Raw genomic sequence first — 22,104 nt, 5'->3', positions numbered from 1 at the left:
CAATGTGACAACCAAAAAAGTCTCCAGACATTTCCTAATATCCTCTGGGGATGGCACAATACACTCCCTCTCACTCCCGTGAGAACCCATGCCCTAAACAGAGTTAATAACACCTAAGACAATTACAAAGCCTGCCAACCTGGTCTGGCAACTTCTCTTTCCCCTACTGTCAATTTGCTAAAGCAACCAGAACAATCCTTTTACAAATGCAAATAATATGTCCTTCCTCTTCCAGGACTTCTCTGCAGTTAGAGTACAATGTTTATCTCTACCTAAAGGGACCCACTGGGTCTTGGCTCTGCCTAGTCTACTTTTTTTCTCTATACATCAGTGAAATTGCCCTTTTATCTATAAATCAAATATGGCAACTCTAACCCAACTCATTCCCTTTGCATTTGCTCTTTTCTTTGAGATGCTTTCCTACCAATCCTCATGCGCCCAGGTCCTTCTCATTGTTCAGATTTCATCTCAAAAAATTTGTCCACACAGAGTGTTACTATCCATCCTATGTATTTTTTTTTTTATTTATTTGTTTTTTGTTGTTAGGAAGATTGGCCCTGAGGAACATCTGCTGCCAATCTTCTTCTTTTTGCTTGAGGAAGATTGACAGTGAGCTAACATCTTTGCCAGTCTTTCCTCTATTTTATGTGGGATGCTGCCACAGCATGGCTTGATGAGCAGTGCTAGGTCTGTGCCCAGGATGGGGACCTGCAAACCCTGACCACTGAAGTGGAGCATGCGAACCTAACCATTACGCCACTGGGCCAGTCCCTGTCCATCCTACTTAAGACAGACCACCCTCTACACTATCTCAAATTCTTTATTTACTGTTCTTGGAATTACACACATTATTCTTTTCTGTTTTGTCTAGCATGTATGTTCAGTAAATGTTGAGATTTTATTTGCATCATTCATTGTCATATCCTTGGGCTTAATACACATTCACTGTTTTTATTGTAAACATTGAATGAATTGCTGTATCCAATTTGGTTACTCTTAATAACCTTCGACAATTTAAATGTTTTTTCCAAATATGTGTGTGTGTGTTTATTTACAAAGTTATTATTATAGCCAGTTGTTAAAACATAAATAACCAGCTTCTCTCTCCTAGATAGCAACTAAGCATTTTCCATGGCATTAAAAACTCTTAGAAATTTAAATTTTAATAGTTATGCAGTAATCCACTTTATGAAAAAAAAGAACCCAAATTTAAGTAACTAGTCTCTGATTTTTGACAGCTAAGGTACCTAAATATATCTAAAATATTTACATATAAAATGATATATGTCTAAAATATTTCCCAAATTTTGATATTATAAACAAACTACATTGAACGCTATTAGATACAAATTTTGGCACATTTCTGATTGTTCTCTTAGGAAGAATTCCTAGAAAGTGAATTACAGGAAAAGTGGGACTGACTTATTTTCATGCTTAAAATAAATATTTTAATTTAAACTTTTTCTTTGGTAGGATTGACCAAAAGCTTTCTTAATAGTATTGCATGAAAAATGCCTTTCTAAATACATTCTGCTCAGTACTTTGTGTTGTCATTTGTTATCATTTCACAAAAAAAATTTATTTTGAAAACTATTTTGTTTAAAAGAAAATTGTTTTATTAACAGTGAGATTAAAGTTGAGCATAGTGCTCCTTCTACTTGGTACATTTCTATATTTCTATTGTTGTGAAACATATAGAAACATTTCCTACTTGCATCAATATTAATATATTGTGTCCATTTATTCTTTTAATTGTATATATTTTTAACACAAATTTCATGTTTATGTATTTATATCACTCTATTTTTATTTATGGTTTCCCCAAGTTTAGGCTTCTTCAAGATTCATTGTTTTATTTTAAGCTCAAAGTTGCATTTTAATATCATATATACTTCTCAAAATCCCTTTAGAATTTTTCCTGAAAATAAAAATATACAAATTGATTAGAAAAAGATGTGATATCTTTACATTTGAAATCTTTTCATCTGATAAGATGGTCATACTTTTATCTCTTAAAATCAGCCTCTATGTATTTTGTGATTTTTTTTTGAGGAAGATTGGCCTTGAGCTAACATCTGTTACCAATCTTCCTATTTTTGCTTGAGGAAGATTGACACTGAGTTAACATCTGTGCCATCTGTCCTCTGTTTTATGTGGGATGCCACCACAGCGTGGCCTGACCAATGATGCTAGGTCTGTGCCCGGGATCCAAACCTGCAAACCCCATGCCGCCGAAGCAGAGTGCGCAAACTCAACCACTACACCAGCAGGCCAGCCCCAGGGGTATTTAATTATGATATAGGTTTAATATTTTCTTTCTGAGATTTATTAACATTTGTTTATATTTTCAAACATTTTTTATTATATATTGGTTAATTTATATGTATATATTAATAATATATATTTACAGTGCACTGGAGAAGATAGTTGTATATGTGTTTATAACACCCATCTTAATAAATGCATATCTTAGTGCTATTAATTTTTTGCTGTATAATGACTGATTTCCTAGGAAGATAAACATGCAGTACACTAATAATGAAACATTCTCTCTTCCTTCTTAATATTTATTTCCATTTTTATTGTTTTGCTTTTATTTTTAGAATAATGGCATAAGTAGTAGTGATATTGGGAGTCCTTGTCTGTGTCCTCTAATTGGAAGATGCCAGTGCTTTATGGTCTGTGATGTTAGTTGTTATTTGAGACACATATACTGTGTGGTGTTAAGGGCAAGATCTTATTATTGGCTGTAGTGTCCTTAATGGAGATTTTATTTTAGAAAATTAACATTGGTTTTATGTTTTATTAAATTCTTTGTAAGAATTTATAAAAATATGTTTTCTTATTTGATCTATTCACGTGGTAATTTACATAAATATTCTAATTGCAAATCATCATTACATACCTAAAATAAAACCAACTCATTCATGTTGCACCATTGCTTTAATGTTTTGTTGTATTGCATATTTTATGATTTTACATCTGTTTGTTCTACATATCTTTTGAAAAAACATTTCACAACATTTTCCATTATGATATGAAGCTTATCTTAGCATAACAACATCATAACATGAATTGAGAAGCTTTCTACAATTTATCTGCTATAACTGTCTTTAAACATGAGTATATTTTGTTGAGCATGAGAAGAAAATGATAGAAGAAATTATATGGACATTATCTTATATAGTCCCTTCGAAAGTTCTATTTTACTGAGACTCTAAAATTCAGCAGAAGGCAGTTGTACATTGTTTCTAATTCTATGGCTATTAATAATAATATATTTGTATTCTTATATCTTCCTTTTGTATTATTATTATCCTCCTAATTTGGTGTTTTTATGTGTTAGTCTTATTACTAATTTCGTCTTGTCTTAGATTTGTCAGTGTCATTATTTGGTTTTGTTTTTGTTTTTAGTCAAACTTGTGCATATACAGAAGCTACAATTGTTTTCTTATTCATTAATTTGTGCTTGACTTAGTCTTATTGATTATGTCTTGAAATTTAGAATTTAACAAAAGATAGTATTAGTAAAAGTCTTTGTGGTTTATTCTTCTTTAATATATCAAAATTTCATTTATTCACCCTTCTCTAAGTGGGCATTTTAATAGTTTCCACTTCTTGGTTATTAAGAATAGTGCTGCTATGAACATCCCTACATCATCCTTTGTGAGCACGTGTACGAATTTTAGGTAGGTGTAGACCTAGAACTGAAATTGCTAGGCTACACAGTATTCTTGTGTTCAGCTTTAGCAAATAATGACCAAAAGATTTTGAAAGTGGTTTTCCTAATTTATCCACACATTAACAGTGTATTAGGATTCTGGATACTCCATACCCTACTGACTTGATAATGACAGTCTTTTATCTTTTATGTTGTTTATCCATTCTAGTGGATAATGCTATCACCTCCAGTTAATGACTAATGAAATTGAGCACCTTTTTATATGCTTATTAACCATTTGTACATCTTCTTTTTGAAGTATACGTTCAAGTCTTTGGTTTTCCCATCTTTTTCATTTTGATTTGTGCAGTTCTTCATATATTCTGGAAATTATTTCCAGATAAATGTATCTCACTTTATTATTATTAATATTACTTTCCAGGAAGGATATGTTGATTATATAATTAATTAGAATTTATGTCTAAAAATGGACTTTCCTTTGTCTTCACACGTCGATTGCAAATTGGCTTGACTAGTTTAATGTTACAACCTTATATTATTAAAATTTAGTGGATATTACTCACTCATCTTTTGCCATTTTCTTTAGAAGATGTATAAGTCCTGTAATCTTTCATCTTTAATATGTGTTTTTAAAACCCAGACCTTAATTCTAGCTGATGTTTTAGCTATATTTGTGTCAGTCAGGGTTCAGTCAAGAGACAGAAATCATACCAGTCACTTACCAGTTATTCTAAACAAAGATAGTTTAATATCAAGATTTGTTAAGTAGGTAAAAAATTAACTGGTTAACCAAAAAGTCAATAAGAGAACATTTTAACATAAATGTTCAACTAAAAGAGCAAGCTACAATGCCTAGTGCTGGAAAACAAAAAGAAGAGACTGTAATTACTAAGATTTAGAAGCTTGGATGAGGGGCTCTGTGCTGTTGAAACCCAGAGGTCTGTGAATGTGCTACCAAAACCAAAGTGGGTTCACCTCCTGGTGAGTTAAATAAGGCTCTCCACCAGAAGTAGTTGTCTCACAAAGTAAAGTATATTTGCAGCAAATAGGAGACCAAGCAAATCATTTCCAAAGTCATGGGATCCCGGAACAAAGGGAAGCAGGGACTTTTATTTAAGATGGGGAATGAATATTCTAAGTGGAGAAGTGTAGTATTCACTTGCGCAGGCTCAGTTGTAAAATATACTTCCACATACACTGCAGGTTACCATAATAAGGCCTAAGCTCCTCCTGGAGAGATCTTAGCATTAAAAATAAGTCAAAGGTGATAGGTGTAGCTCTTGTGATGAGGCTTGGTCTGGTTCAGGATGGTTGCTCATTGCATTTCCTTAACATAACAAAAGGAAAGAAAAACACTTTGGAAAAACAATTAAATGCTTCCAAACCCACTCTTGAGTTCCTCAGGGCAATTAGTGCTGACAATTGGGCCACTTCTTAGCTGGAGCTGGTGTTTCTGAATTCAGAAGAGGGTCCCTTGACCTGGGACCCAGAACTCTGAGGAGGGGGTGTCAGTTGGCTGGTGCTGATAGCTCTGAGGGGTCTCCATGATGCCAATTTTGCAAGTTCTGAAAACTGCTGATTGGATGCAACAGGATGCAAGAAGAAAGGCTAGGGTCACACCCACAGAACCGGAAACAAACAAAAAAGAACAAAACACTTCCCCTCCTCTAGGCTTTCAGTCTCCCTTTAGCATCCATTAATGTCACATCCTAAAACCGGGAACCAGGTGGCAAAGCAGAAAAATGGTTTGCAGAGTAGCAGCCCCTACAAGAAAAAGCAGAGTAGAGAAGAGAGAATGTGGAGCTGTGAGACAACAGCATAAAAACTGGCACAATCTTCCTGAAATGCAAAGTAGTTACCAGGGTACAATCTGCTGGTTACTTTCCATTCTTTAAACCTAATATTTGGAAATTCATTTTAACAATCTCAGACATAGTTTTCTTCTACTTAGGAAGGTTTTTATCTACTGAGAATTGTTTTTTATTTATTCCCTTACCCATCATTCTAGTCTTTTAGTTTTGGAATATATATCATAGTATTTATTCATGTTAGGGGTTCTGTGTGTGTTTGAACACTGACTTCTTTTCCATAAATTATTTTTCTCCCAAAGAATTTTCTTTCTTTTCCACTTAACCTTGGAAATTTTTGCTTCTACCTTGTAGAGTCAATCATTGCCATTTTGTTTATAAACTTTTAATATCCAATGTAGACAAGATTTTTGCATTTTAATTTTCTTTATATGATATCCTTTTTTTGCCATTTGATCTACTTCATATCCATCTTATTTCAGGTGTATGCTATCTTACCATGTTATCTTTAAAATCTCTTAAATTTATATTTATCTTCAAATGTATAAAATCTCTCCAAACATATATTCTCCTAAACTTTTTTGAAAGTACATTTTGCTTATTTTTCCCATAACACACAAGTATAAAGTGTACACTTTCTTCACTTATGTTATGGAAAGCCTCTTACCCAGGCTTTGTTGTGTCTTTTTTTGTTTTTCAACACCCTTCTTATGACTTGTCTCATCACAGAGCATTTAAGTCTCTTAATTTCTCTCACAGTACTTTTAATTCCTCTCAAAATTCTACTCAAATATTTTGCTAAAAGTTTAATTAATATTATATCTATCATTATTTCAAAACTCTGTTAGATGAGCAAGAAAAGGTTGAGCAGAATCATAGAAAGGCAAAGCAAATTACTTCCTGTCAATTTAGTTTCATTTTTGTGTTTGGTAAAACTACTTTTCAGCAGCATAGTTTTATCTATCAAACTTTCCACTAGTATCGTCTTCATTATCAAATAATATCTGTACACATTCCTACTAGATTGCATTTGGCTATAGTTGTTGAGAAAAATCCAGAATCCTATCATTGCTGTTTAGGAAAACTAATGTGTAGAAGTGAAAAGGAGTTAAAATTATGTATATACCCAAATGATCCCATCGAGATGAAGTGCTGCATAAAGCTTGGTTAAGGGTCTTCTTCCAATGACTTCCTAATTAGATGGAGATTTGTCTGAAGAGGGAATTGAAACATTACCAACTCTCAGTCTGATCTCCTCTGCAAGTCATCAAAAAGAAATTTCTTGGAATTGTTCCTACATGAATTAGGTATATCCCGTTTTCCATTTCTCTCAATACATTTTAAAAATTCTGTTATACCTTTTAATAGCAACCATAGAAAATATAGTTTCATTGTATTAATATCATTTTATTCAATAGAGAATATATTAATAGCATTTTCTACCGATTTTGTCTTTTCTCTTGAAAGAAGATCTATTTTTCCTTAAGCATTACAATATTTTTCTTAAAATAATCAATTTGGAAATTAATGGCAAATTTCACATTCTTTTATATTGCACATTTTAGAAAACCTGTCCTGCAGGCATCTCTATTCATGGGTGGTAAAACTTAACAATAATAGAATGGGTGTTTCTCTTAGATGTTAAATTTCATAATTCCTGTACAGGAAAGCATAGGCCTTTTTTGCCTTTTTCACTTTTTCCAGTATTTATATATAAGCAATAGTTCATATATATATTTTGTGACTTTTTCTTACCACTTACATTGATGCTAATGATTCATGTCTCGCCTTCTTTAGAAAATGGATCTCACTGACACAGCTAATTTGCTCAACAGGGATGAGAAATATCCTTACTCCTTCATTATCTGATTCATTTGCTACATTATTCTGTAAGGAGAGCACATACACACACACATACAAATTATATTAAAGTTTTAATACATCACTTGTCTTATTCTAGATTTTTTATAACTACCTTGCCTTATAGTTGTGTGTTCCTTCCTTAATTTCTTACTTTGAAATATCTTAATATATGTGTGTTTTGTCATAAATCTTCTCCAAATCTAGACAGAAATAAGCAGGATAAAAGTCTAATAAGTAAAATATGTAAAGGACAGTCTTTAGCAAATTTTCCACACACTGTTATAACTGAATTGTCTGTCCAATTGCTTCTAATGCTCCTTTTAAAGTGGCTATACATAAAATTCATTCTTCAGCTATTTTTCTTGTCCTTATATTTTCTGGGCAGCTATGATATTTAACATCTTAAGAAATTCTGTATTACTCTAATACCATTCTTCATACCAAATATCAAAGTCTGATAGTATTGAAAGTCTTTATTCTTGAAATTGTTTACATTTTAGCTAAGTACATTTTTCCAAATTTTAATCTTATTCTACAAAAATGTTTTGAATGATTTCATTTTTTACTTCAAATAATCTTTCTCCTCCAAATCAAAATAGTACAGCTCTCATTTGAGTATCCTTTTTTCCCCAGGTGTGATTAAATGGCCTTAAAATTCTATGCTTTGATTACTGTCTATTAATGTCTAGTTGCTTTTTCTGTTTTACTCAGAGAGAAACATAATCACTAGAAAGTCACCTTTCACTTCAGACCCAGAGCAGAAAACTGTTCCAATGTCACCTTCTGACAGTTGTTTATTTTTCTCTCATCTCTACTGATGTGATTTTTTTCCCTCTTGTTTCATTTTCACACCTCACTAATGTGCCATTCTAACCTGACTGTTGCTTCTCTGAATATTATTTTGAATAATTTTCTCAATTAAGACTAATAAAAGCCAGTGAACAGCACTCTTGAGTTTAGATTATTTACGATACCATTTGCTGTAGAAAAATGAGACATTGGTTCATAGCTTAAAATTAATGAGTGTATTCTGATGGGTTCAAGAGCAAAATTATATCAATTTCATGAAACATTGTGCTCAGTCTTCTAATAAGACAGATTAAGCTAAGTGGTAGATATGTCATCCTATGCCAGCACAGCCATAGGCTTATTTGATGAATAAAGGAAATATAACAAAACAGTGAATAGACATTCTGGTGTGGTAGTCGGTCATATAAAACCTCAGAATCCTCAAATAATATCTACACTAGTGATTCTTTTTGTTTCTTTTCTTTCTGCCTTAGCTTGGTTCTTTCCAACTTTATAGCTAAAAAGTGTTTCTGGTTTGTTTCTTTTTATTTTCTGAGTTAGCTCACACAGCAGATACTTAACTGCCTGAGCACATCCATAAATCGACTTGAATTTTAATAAATGTATGCGACAGCCCTTAGAGAATCTGCAAAACAGACAAAAACAACTAAGTTTGTTTCATGATTCACCATAGCAAAGCTGATTCACTCATTCATTCAAAACCAAATGTTATTAATACTCATGAGGCAATTGTAGCCTGTGCAGCCTGAAGCATATACAGCTTGATGGATCACGAGAATAGGAGTCAATATCTGCTGTTTTCTCCAGTATGTCCCAATATGTAGCACAGCACCTTAAGCCTCAAGGCCTGTAGCTTGCATGGTGCCTCCAAGACCCTGTTTCTATGTTGGTGTTAAAATCTTAGCATTCTTTATCTTAAAGGTGGAACCACAAATTGAACAGATGGTCCCCAACTTGCAATGGTTCAACGTGCAATTTTTTGACATTACGATGGTGCAAAAGCAAAACACATTCAGTAGAAAGTGTACTTCATATTTTGAATTTTGATCATTTCCTGGGCAAATAATATGCAGTATGGTACTCTCGTGATGCTGGCAGTGGCAGTGAGCCACAGCTCCCAGTCAGCCATGCGATCATGAGGGTAAACAACTGATACACTTAGAACCATTCCGTACCCAGACAACCATTCTGTTTTTGACTTTCAGTACAGTATTCAATAAGTTACATGAGATAGTCAACACTTTATTATAAAATAGGCTCTGTGTTAGATGATTTTCCCAACTGTAGGCTAATGTAAGTGTTCTGAGCAAGTTTAAGGTAGGCCAGGCTAAGGCATGATGTTTGGTAGCTTGGATATATTAAATGTATTTTCAACTTATGATACTTTCAACTTATGATGAGTTTATTGGGAAACAACCCGATCATAAGTCGAGAAAGATTTTGATAAGCTTTTGTATATTAAGCAGTTTGTATTAAAATTGTATTGTCTTAGATTCACATTTGAAAAAAAAACTTCTTGTTTGCTGAGTCTCACGCAGGGCCACTAATAGGCTCAGATGTTTGTAATTTGCCTCCTGGAAAAAATAACTTTTAAGCTGGGGCTTGATTGCTTTAGCTGATTTCCAGAAAGTGGGAAACATTGCAATGAGATGGAACAATTTGTGTCAAGTCCCTGAGTGTGAAACGCAAACAAAAGGAGGAAAATCCTCACTCTGGATGAAGAATAATTTATAATCATTCAAGGAAACTATAAAATTATTAGAATTCCATCACAGTACATTCATGCACCATATAATGATGTTTCAGTTAAGGACAGAGTGCTTATACGATGATGGTCCCACAAGATTAGTACCGTACAGCCTAGATGTGTAGTAGGCTGTACCATCTAGGTTTTTTTAAGTACACTATGATGTTTGCACAATGACGAAACAGCCTAACAACACATCTCTCATAATGCATCCCTGTCATTAAGCAACACAAGACTGTAGTAGACTGGCTATGATATATTCCAATGGTTCGAAGCAATCATTTGATAAATCATGCCTCAGAACTGGAATGTATAGCAACAGCAGACAATTCATTATGGCTCTCTATTTGAGCAGAGCCACTGCCAGGCTCCTCAGTCTGGAATACAGTATCTTTTGTGATTTAGACCTCTCCTCCCTTCTAGTCTCCACTCTTAGCACCTGCCTTCTAGCCACCCTATGTCCCAGCCCTATTGAATTGCTCAGATTCTCTGAACATGCCTTGATTATTTACACACCTTTGCCTTTTCACACACCCATCTCTCTGCCTTCATTTCCTTTCTGGTGTTTTTTTCTTAATAACTCATGACTATCCACTTAGGTTCTCTCCTCGGATTTCCCCCTGATTTTTGGATACATTTGAAAACTCGCTAGAGTGAGAGCCTAACACAAATTTACTTCCCCATGTGCATTAAGTTCCATGTGACAAGATCAGTGCCAACAGGATCGAGTGTATTACACTCGAGAACAAGTGTCAGGAGGTATTAAAAATACATTAAGATTTTTATTTTACCCAAATAAAAGCTAAATTAGATCATTTATAATATTTTCCCTCATCATAGCCTAGTTTAAGCTGTACCTTTTCTATTAACCTATTTTTAATTCACTCATTTAAAAGTAATATTTTCTTCTTTTGTGTTCCCAAGACACATAATTAATACTTTTCCCTGCCATTCGTCAAAAGCTTATTTCAGTGGAACTTAAACAGGTGCTTTTTCTTTGACAAGTTCCATAAACGAATCACCCTTTTTAACGAATTGGAAACAAGTGCTTCATTCATTTTTTTAAAAAATTTTACAAATGTATACTGGCCATGGTGATATATCAAACAAAATAAATAAGATCTGTCTTCAGAGAGCTCACATTATATTACAGGAAAATAGGAAACAGAGAAGGAAATGCAGATGTAATAGGGACAGAGTGGCATTAGCAGGGAAACCTGGAGGCACTGAGATTGAAATGACCTTTTCTACCAGGTTTTCGGTTGGTGAATTCTACCAAGTTTGGGATATGGTTAATTGATCTAAATTAATTTGCATGCTTGCCGTTGTCAAATCCCTTTAGGAAACATGAGCATGTTCTAATAAATAAAGGTAAGTGGGTTCTGCCAGGCTTCAATCCACAACCTTGCTTATCAGCCACGTGTTATAATGTCAGCAAGTCTCAGACTGCACTTGCCACATGTATCAAAATTTCTTAGTAAGCAGGAACAAAAGCAGTCATACAACTGGTTGTTGTAAGTTTAATGAAATCCTGCTCACTGTCCTGTAAGGCCCTCCAGCAAGTACTTCTCATGAAAAGCTTCCCTAAAAGGCGCATGCAGGAGTATTCTGACAGCAGAATAGACAAGCCTTCTCATGGGATCAGATTAAAGAGTTCTCCATCAACTGGGCAACAAATGATCAAACTCAGTTCTGGATCTAGGGAGTTGCTCCAAAGGTGTTATACCGTTGGGGTTGTGGAATTCTTATAATTTTATTATGCAAGGGAAGGGATACCAGAACATTCTTTCTGGGTAACCATACAGAGAGAACGAAAATTATATCTACTATCACAAACCAGTCAGCAAAATCTTCAAATATTTAGATAATGGTATTGGAAGCACTTTCTGTAGCTATCCCTGAAGTATGCACTATTAATAACATATGACAAATATTAAATAACTTTACCTAGGATACAGATTATAAATAATGTTAAATTTCTGGGAAAAGACAAAGTGGGATCAAGAGAGACTTTCTGGTGGAGACACACCTGAATTGATTAATGAGAGATGAATGAGATGAACACAACTTACAAGATGGATTCTTACAAGGAGAGCATGGGCTCCTTCTTCCACTTTTCCCTCACCTTGCTGCTTGAACTCTGGTTGTGATAGCTAGGACTTCACCTTGGGACATCAGGGCAAGAGGGTTCGTAGACAATTCTCCATGGGATTTTAGCATTACTGCACATTTTGCAAGCAAGAAGTATTGGCAACTTGTTTTCACACTGTCTTTTCAAGGATATTTGTAAATCAAACAGCTTTGGAAGACAGTGATGGTGTCTTTCTTTGGGGCAGAGAGCAGATTTGTTCTTTGACCAGAATAATAAATGTAATATCTCCCATTATAGCTAAGATTGGGCAGGTTTGTTAGCAACCCCCTTTAAAGGATGAACAGTTCTTAAACTCAAGGTTTTTCAGATGTGAGAATAGCCGGCTATGTGTGCAGCATTCACCTGAGTCTCTCTGTATCACCCTGGTGGGACTTGAGGGGACAAGGAGAATCAAGGTGAACAGGAAGCTCATGCTGCCTATTGTGCTATGAGAAATAAAGTCAGTTCTCTCTCATCCAGGAGGCTTCTGTCTTCTGCCAGTCATCTGTGAGACTGTGGTAGGCTAATTTGTTAGCTTCCAAGTAGGGTAAAATTTCACTCCTCACAGTTCTTGATGAAGAGCCATACTCTACAGATGATACGTTAAAAGTGGGATACATCCTGAGTCTCACTGCAAAGCCACTTTACACACATTTGAACCCAAATCCTAACTAATACAGAATGTGTTTCCTCCAACTCCTATCTAGTATGTACTAGAATATAAAATATGTGGCACTAACATAGATGGGCACCTGGCAACTAGGTCTCAAAACATGGAGACTTTCTTGCTAAATACGAGGTAAAACTCATTTGTGTGCTGAATAGACACATAAGCTAGGGAAAGTAGTAAGGGCAGACTCAGAATCTTGCCATTCTCAGCAAAATTATAGAAAAGTTTACTAAAGTCAGGGATATTTCTGATCTCTTGCCAATTTTTTGGCATGCAAGAGATGGTCTGGTCAATGTTCTTAGCAAATTGAACTATGAACTTGATGATCCCTAAGAGCATTATTTTTCTATCCTTTTCTCACTTCCTCAGAATGAAATCCCGAGTCCATAGCATGACATACAACCCCCTTCATTCTCAGTCTAACCTTTTATCCTACCAGCTGCATCTCTCTCTCCTCCTTCGCTACCACCCTCCCATCAATACGACATACCTGCCACTCTTTATTTATCACCCGCCCTGAACTTTCATGCCCCTTGTCCTTACACATAACGCTTTCTCTGTATGTAATGCTTTCCCCCTATTTCATCTTACAAATTTCCACTCATCTTTCAACTCTAAGTTAAAATGTCACATTTCCTTTCTTGCTATGAAACTGTCAGCTGTCACTTCCTATACTATCAGTGCATTTACTTCTACCATCAGATTCTTCTCTGCTCTTCTGATTCTCAACATCTAATTTGTCATTGTAGTGAAAGAAAGCAGGGAATCAGTCTAAACCATGATTAAATAGATTGCAAGGGGAGATCTGAAAAGATAATCTTTGATAATTGCCCATGAAGTTGTGTGTGTACATTGTAGCTGCTTAGAGTACATTGTTTGTATTTCTTGGTTATTTTTATAACTTTAACAATAATTATAGTAATATTTATTGATATTTATTTTTACATTCTAGTTCTTAGACACTTAGCAAATTTATGTTTCAAAATAAGTGGATTATTGACAACATTGGTTGATAGCATATATTCGTCAAGCACATAATTTTCAAAACTGTTTCAAGTATTACAATACATCTATTGGTCTTAATAATGGATCCACTCAAGGACATCATTGTCTCTTCTACACAAATTGCAATTTTCCTATTTCTTTTTCAAAGCTTGTTCTTGATGAAAAATTCAGTGAACTTACACTTTTCAATTAATTTTGCCTAGTTTTAATCAATAATTTATATTATATTATGAAAATTACAATAATTTCATTGTTAATCTGTAGACTATATAATACTATGAACGACATTAACAGGGACATATACCAAATGAAAGAAACCTAGCTTAGGCTTTAGTAAATAATTTATAAAATAACAGCTCCTATATATCAAACGTTTATTTTACAACAGGAACTGTCAAATATTATGTCATTTTTATTGAGGCATTACATAAATTTCTTTCTTGTATAAACCCTTGAGTTACTGGATTTTCTTAGGGGAGAGTTCATACAGAAAAAAGAGAGACTGAATGAATGGTGGTTTATAATGTACAGAATTATATTAAAGAAATCAATGATGTTGTAACTTGTGAAGTTTGCAGGAACATTTTATTTCCAAATAAAAAGGTTGCCAATAGGCTCAATATTTGACTTCTGTAATGTAAGCAATATGTTTAATTATTCATACTTTTTATACACATTTTAGCTATGTATTTGTATATCTTAGCATTCTTTAATCATTTCAGAAAAAAGTGTGTGATATATTGCTGGATAGAAATATTTTAGTATCAGCAATGCTGGGTTCAGATAAATCAATAGTATAATTTATCACGGTAATATGTATAAATAAATAGAGCAGCTTGAAGTCATCCATTCCCTTAAAACAATAGGAAGAAAGAGGGGGATATTTTTATTGTATATAAACTATGTACCAGGGACTGAGCTAGGTGCCCCACATGGAGATACTTACCTAATAAGTAAAACCCGTGCAAAAAAATATTTAGTTAAAATTTAATAACAATCCCTCATTACAGCATGCTTCTTTTGTTAGATCTTCAATTTAATGAAACATAGAAATAAATGAAGTTCAGATTTCATGAATTGTTTAGGATGATATAAAACTTCTGAGTGAATAATTATTTCACTTCTGGGTGCTTTTGGAAGCTAAATTGTCCAATGCTTGTCCTTTAAATTGCTTCTATTGGTTAATTTCAACATATTGCAAGATTGAGAGCTGGCAGGCAAATTGTGAGTGATCAAGCCAAGAGGCATTGAGTTCATAAAGGGAACACTTGTGCAATCAGAGATATTTTATCATGCTGGGTATTAAGAGAAACATAAACAGCTTTAAAAGAAATGTCTCCAGGATTTGAAATCAGTTTAAACATCATATTTTAGAGTTATTAAAGGATATTAGCATGAATTTGTAAATCTAAGACCTGAATATTTTATGTACTAAGTAATGTCTTTCTATGCATTTACTTAGAAACTGAAACGTGTAGAATTGTCTATTTACCAATATATTAAACATAATGTCCACTAGTGAAGCAAAAATTTCACATCTAATCTTATTAGAGTGTATGCAGAGCCAGCCCTGGTGGCCTCGTGGTTAAAGTTCAGCACACTCTGCTTCGGCGGCTCAGGATGAGTTCCTGGGCATGGAACCACACCACTCGTCTGTCAGTAGCTATTCCGTGGCAGCAGCTCACATAGCAGAACTAGGGCTTACTACCAGAATGTACAGCTATGTACTGGGGCTTTGGGCAGAAAAAAAAAAAAAAACAAGAACAAACATATGCAGGTCATACCGCTCCTCTACTCAAAATCATCTTATGGCTTTCAGAGCAAATGTCTGCCGACACTTGTGTGAGATTCACCCTGCACCCCCACATCTGCCCTCATCTGCCACACTGCCCACAGTCTCTGCTCCAGCCCATCTGGCTTCTTTGCTGCTTCTGGAACTTTGCACTGACTGTTCAGTCTGCCATGAATCTTCTCCCCCTAGATATTCCTGAACTCACCTCCATTTTCTTCAAGTTTTGGTGCAAGCAATGTCTTCTCAGTAAGACCCTTCCTGATCATATATTTAAAATTGTAACCACAACCCCAGATCCCACCAGTTGCACTCCTGACTCCACTTCCCTGCTCTGTCTCTGTTTACGGTCCTCAGCATCTTCTAAAGTAGTCTACAATATGTGTGTTTATTGTGCATGTTATGTCTACACCCTCCTCCAGTAGAATTGAGTGCAGCGATTTTTTTCCTGTTTTGTTCATGGATATATTCACAAAACTTTGGGTAAGGTGTGACACATACGAGGCATTCAAAAATATATGTTAAATAAATGAGTAAATAAATCAATGCAACTCTACCTTACTATGATGAAACTTCATGACTATGATCAAACAGGCAAGAACTATTTTATTAGGAATAGACAATGTATTTCTAATCAGTTAAGTACTATCTATGCTGTAATACTTGTTGTCCTGGGTTCCTCGCATTCTTCTTATTAATGAAATAGCGAAATGAGTACATAAAGTAAGTTTTAAAGCAATATTGAGTCAGACTAGCATCGTTGTACCCTTTTTTCCTATAAAGTCTGCCTATCCATGTAACACATTAGTTTTAGTATAGACACTGATTAAGGAAGCTGGTATTATGACAATATCTGTTTAGACTATTCCATTTATTGAGTGTTCTAAACTGTGAGGAGAGAACACTAGGGGTAGGCACGATTTATGTACTGGAAAATCACTTGCTGACCAACAAGTGAAATAATCAGTTTTCTTCTGATTATGGTCATTTTCAAGAAGATTTGTACATAAATATATCTTATTCTATATTTTAAGTAGCCATTCCTCAGTATTTATTAAAATAATGCATTAACACGATTTAATTATCTTTGCAAGAAGCAGTTTAAATCTATCTAACATTTTAGAAATAATAGGGGTTAGAAAATTATAGTTGCTTTAATTTCATCTAGTATATTGCATATTAGAATGATGTAATTATTTGTAGAGAACCTTTAACAAAAATTTCCTCGAGAAGTAATATATTTTTAACACATCTGAGGCTCATAGTGTGAAAGAAAATTTAGTTTTAAAGGACTTTTCCTTTTCTACCTTTTTCATACAGACTGTAATATTAAATCATGTTTTTCCAATTGTGTTTTTAGGCTGTATTCAGTTGGAGGTCGTGATGGAAGTTCCTGTTTGAGTTCAATGGAATATTATGATCCTCATACAAATAAGTGGAACATGTGCGCTCCAATGTGTAAGAGGAGAGGGGGCGTTGGAGTGGCCACATGCGATGGTTTTCTTTATGCCGTAGGAGGTCATGATGCTCCTGCTTCAAATCACTGTTCCCGGCTACTAGATTATGTAGAAAGGTAAGGCCCCAAGGACATGATTATAATGAAAGAGACAATGCAAATTATATCAGTATCTGATTCAAGTGATTATAAAAACTGCATAATTTAGGGAAAGTAAATTCAACTCCTAGAGTTGATTTTTAGTCTCTTTCTCTCCCTCTCTTTCTCTCTCTCTCATACACACACACACACACACACACATTCTTTCTTGTTTTGTTTTTTTCTTTCTCTCTCTCTCTCTCCCTCCCTCCTTCATCTTTTCTTCCCTCTTTCCTTCTTCAACTAACACTTATTAAAAGCCCTACAATTCTTTTTTTACAAGATCCTAGAGTAATCTTTAAATTTCTCCTTAATATATTTTAAAAGATTTGTTAAAATACAGTTTTAACAATTTATTAAATTTATGAATGTTTGTTAATTCTTTTTAAAAAACTGGATATTTCATTTCTTTGTTCTGTTCATCCTGTCTTGTTTGTTGTTCTACTTCCTGCAAATTCTCAAAGGTGAACTATGGGCTTTGTGTTATGCCATAGTTTTCTTAATGTAAGATAGACTTATTAGAACTATATTATCTATAATCCTGGTGTTTGGAAGAAACATAGATCCTCTTTTAACTCTTCCTAAAAATGGCAGGTGCGCAGAGGCTAGAGTGAAAGGGCACCTTGGCTTCAGGCTTGGTCCAACAACCCAGACACTTCCTGGAATGGTTATAGCTGAGTTCTCTTTAATGGCTGTGCATCACTTAGAACTATTACATAGTGTGCAGTAAAGATCAGAGTTAGAGAAACTCATGATGATATTTCCTATTACATGAGGGTACATGCTGATATATGAGTAAATGAGAATAGGGAATATTGAGGTTAATTGCTTTTATCAATTGGAACAAGGTAAGTAATTCTACTGTAATGAATAACTTCAAAACTCTCGGTGACTTAATACCATAATCCTTTTTTCTTACTCATGCTACCTGTCTATGGCAACTCTATGATACTATTACTCTGGTACTCAGAATGATATCTAAGCTACAATATGAGTACTTCTGGTCTCCATGTCAGAAGAGAAAAGCCAGAGAGTGGTACATTATTCACTTGTTCTTAAAGATTCCACTTTCAAGTATTATAATTCTCCTTTGTTTATACATTGATTACAAACCAGTTACATGGCCACAGAAAACTTCATAAGGGTAGGAGGACAGTATCCTAACTTGTACCTGGGAGAAAAACAAGAACTCTTTTGTGAATTGCACTGATGACTATAACAATTTTCCTCTTAATATTAGGAAATCACATCCTTTATACTCATGCTTGTAAGAGGTACAGTCAGTGGAAGAAAGGTGCTCTCTCTTATTTATGACATTTTTTCCTAAGGATATATGATTATTTTTACTGAGAATAAGGCCAGCGGCAAGAGATAGCTCTTAGTGAACAGATTCTGTTCAAACCTAAGCTACTTCTTGGAGAAAATACAGAAACATGTTTAGCTACAATGCTACTCTGTGAAATGGACTGTAGATTTATGGCTATATCCACATAGAGAAGAGCGTTAAGCTCACCAGAGTTTCATTCCAACATTCTCTTGTCCAGTGAAGTTTGGAACTACAGGTATTACAGTGAGGACAGTGGTCAGAGTTCAAATAAATAGATGTATAGTTTTATACACACTAACATGCCATCATTTATTTAAAAAGTACTGCTAATAGACTGACAGCTCATTCACATTTTCCTGTGCTAAATTCTGCGGAAAGATGACAGAGAAGATGAATATGTTGAGGCTCCGACTTTTACTGTGAATATCTTATATAAATGCTACTAATGAAATGATATTTCATACAGATATTCTCTTCTAATTTTACTGTATAATGTATTGAAATGTTGTTTGTGAACAGAGGCATAAATAATTCAGTCTAGGAATACATTTATGATGCAAAATTAGATTTAAATAAGCATAGCTATTTTAAGTTATAGGAGTGCAGTGGGTATGAGCAGCTTAAGTAATGCAGAAGCACGCAGCATTATCATGATTCTTATTCCAGCTCATACTATGTGCCAGATTAATGTTCATAATGTATTTTTGCACTTTCTATAATGTACATTTTATATTGATGATTTCACATGTAAATTATCAATAAATCACGATACACAATGATACCTCTGTAGAACTATTTTGCACATATAATGTAAAGAATTGTTTTAGTATATGGTCATAGGTAAACAAATCATTAGAAATAGCAAGAAGTAGTGTACAATGTTATGCTTTATAGATAGAACAAATTTTATTACATGACAATGATTTCTTATGAAAATGTAAATGTATTATATAATGGTGTTAAAATACAGTTATATAATACTTATCAAAATTGCGAACAGTTAGGCTATCTTAAACACAAAGATCATTGACACCTCAAATCAGAGCAGGTAAGAAGGTGGCAGGGAATTAACAAGAACAGGAAGTTTACAATAGCTGATGGAACAGATGAAAACTAATTTTGAAGCCAAGCCTCATTCTAGAGAAAGCATCTTGGGGACAAAATCAGTTTCCAAATGTATGCCCAGAAGTAAAATCCATTAGAAAAATCACATTAATCCATCTATTATTCAATAACTATTGTTTTGCATATGGTTTTCACTGTGCTCTATAAAGTTTAAAATATATTAGGAGAAAGAGATAAATAAATAAATAAAACTTTAAGATCACAAATGAAACTAGAAACCAGGCAATAGATCAGAAAATATGCTCAAAGGCATCAGCACCACTACAGGCTAATAATAGATAAAGACCACCCTTGCCTTCAAATCTGTATCCCAGTAATAAGGCTTGACAGGAAGGGCGTATCAAGACAATAGGAACCTTCAAAACCTGCCCTTATAATTTTCGCTCTGCTTTTTCCAATTTAGTCTCCTTAGACTAGCCAGAGGCATCTTTTCATAATGCCAATTCGACCTGAAAGCACAATAGAGTTTTCCTTTGTACCAACAATCAATAGTATAATGAAAAAATTATTTGTTTTACGTCAATTTTCCCAAGAAATTAGGTTCCATGTGTGGTGATGACCAAGATCAGCTTGTTCACGCTTGTACCTGTCCACTTGGCACAATTATTGGCACAGAGTAAGCACTCAACAAGCATTTAATGAATCAGATGGATGCTAAGAAAAACAGGCCTCAAATTTCCCATAGAGAAAAGCATCTTGAAATAGGTAGTTATATCGATTAACACACAGATAGATAGATTAATAGATGGATAGATAGAAAGTGATGGATGGATGGATGGATAGATGGATGGAAGAATGGAAGGATACATGGATGTTTGGATGGACTGATGGAAAGACATAGATAGCTAGGTTTTTGTCTGTTGTTTCTCAATTGGCACGTGAATCTCCATTTCCATCATCATAGGCTGAATATCAATTATCTACATATATTTTAGGTATTTATTCAACAGAAATTTTTGACAACGTCTAGAATATTAAGCAACTTTTCATGTGTTAATTAAAAATTATATCTTTATATCTTCTCATCCAAAGACTAAGTATCAAAATTTTTATGTATTACTTAAAATAAATATAAAACTTTTGTTCAAAATCTACTCCTGTCACATGAGAAAGTGACAAATAATATCATTTATTTCTGTCAAGATATGGCTCAATATTTTTATCATCTTTAGATCTTTTACAAAAATTGAAATAATAAAAGTTAAGATTTTCTGTCAGACATACAGGGATAAATACATTATTAATTTAATTAAACAATTCTTTTAAAACTTACCATAAACATTAATATATAAAGTAAGAATAGAATTTTGGATTCTTTCATTTTTCTCAATTTCTCATTTCATCTTTTTGGTTTAGACATAATCCAAGAATTGTAGCATTTCTAAACAGTGAAGAGAGATAAAGAAGAGACTTTTTATTTAAATTATGGGTGCTTATTCTAGGCCTTGTATAGCATATTAATATATTAACTCTTATTTTGATATATGAGAGATCTTAAATTTTCTCCAAGACATTAATTACATGAATAGTTGAAACTTGAAATGTTAGGTAGGAGCTTTTGAACTTTATAATAAAGTATATTTTTCTTTTTCTTCTTAAGATCTTATTGCTGGAGCTAGCCAAACGAGTGTAGTGTGAAAAGACTAGTTTGTTGTTGATATTGTTTTCCTATTATTGTACATGCATAATCTCTGCTATTTCTTTCATAACGAATTATGCTCAGATTTCTGGTAGACACATATACAAAAGATGGAGGTGCTATGACAGCCTATGTATGTAGGGGCACTGCTTTACAAGTGGATGCAACAATTATTAACTAATACCACAGTTAAGCTAATTTAGATGTGTGATTAGATATTTGCTTCAACGGCTTATGAGGCAAATGATATCTTTGAAGTGGTCAGCTGGAGACAGAGAGTAACAGAATAGTTCATTGTCCTTGGATCTTCCGCCTGGAATGCTAACATCGTGGTTATTTATCTGCATGCTTTGAAGGAAAGAGAAGAACAATTCTGTGGAAAGGTAGATATGCATGAATAGATAAAACATGTCATGTCCTGTATCGATGGAAGGACATCAGCCCTGGTATCAAACTGCAAAATTCATTTTCATATCGAGATAGGCTAGTTAAAAATAAACAATTTGGTTTTACAGAGCTAATAATAGTTTTCTGTTATATTAGTAGAGAAAGTGATCATATAAATAATCTATTGCCCCTTAGTTTTGAACTGTTAAAAGGCATTTATTTTTAAAAGTGAGTTTTAACCAGCATTCAGATCTCTTGGGTATGCTCCGTGTTCTGGTGATTGACCATAGTCTATAACTTTTAAAGCTCTACTGAGAAAACTACACCCGAGAGGAGTCGAAGGGCTGCTTAGCGTGTCCTTGCTTTCTCTGGCTGTCAACAACTCATTTCTCTTTTCTCAACCTTGAAGAGTGGATGTAATAAAATATGACCTAAGTCAAAATAGAATTTTTCATACACTTTCATAGAGAAGTTGAAATCAAAATAACTTATTAAAACATTTTTATGTAAAAAATAAGCAAGGGATA

The 22,104-nt window shown here is 34.0% G+C and overlaps 1 protein-coding gene across 2 annotated transcripts in view; it reads left to right on the top strand.

Annotated features, from left to right (window-relative positions):
- Positions 1-22,104, top strand: part of KLHL1 (kelch like family member 1) — a 333,689-nt gene that overhangs the window by 298,872 nt on the left and 12,713 nt on the right. For both annotated transcript variants that reach the window (XM_070240346.1, XM_014732127.3), the window contains one exon: positions 16,866-17,078. In XM_070240346.1, coding sequence (XP_070096447.1) covers positions 16,866-17,078 — 213 coding nt within the window. The remainder of the gene's footprint in view (positions 1-16,865; positions 17,079-22,104) is intronic.

Source organism: Equus caballus, chromosome 17 (assembly GCF_041296265.1).
Source record: "Equus caballus isolate H_3958 breed thoroughbred chromosome 17, TB-T2T, whole genome shotgun sequence".
NCBI lineage: Eukaryota > Metazoa > Chordata > Mammalia > Perissodactyla > Equidae > Equus > Equus caballus.
This window is presented reverse-complemented; position numbering and strand designations above follow the sequence as displayed.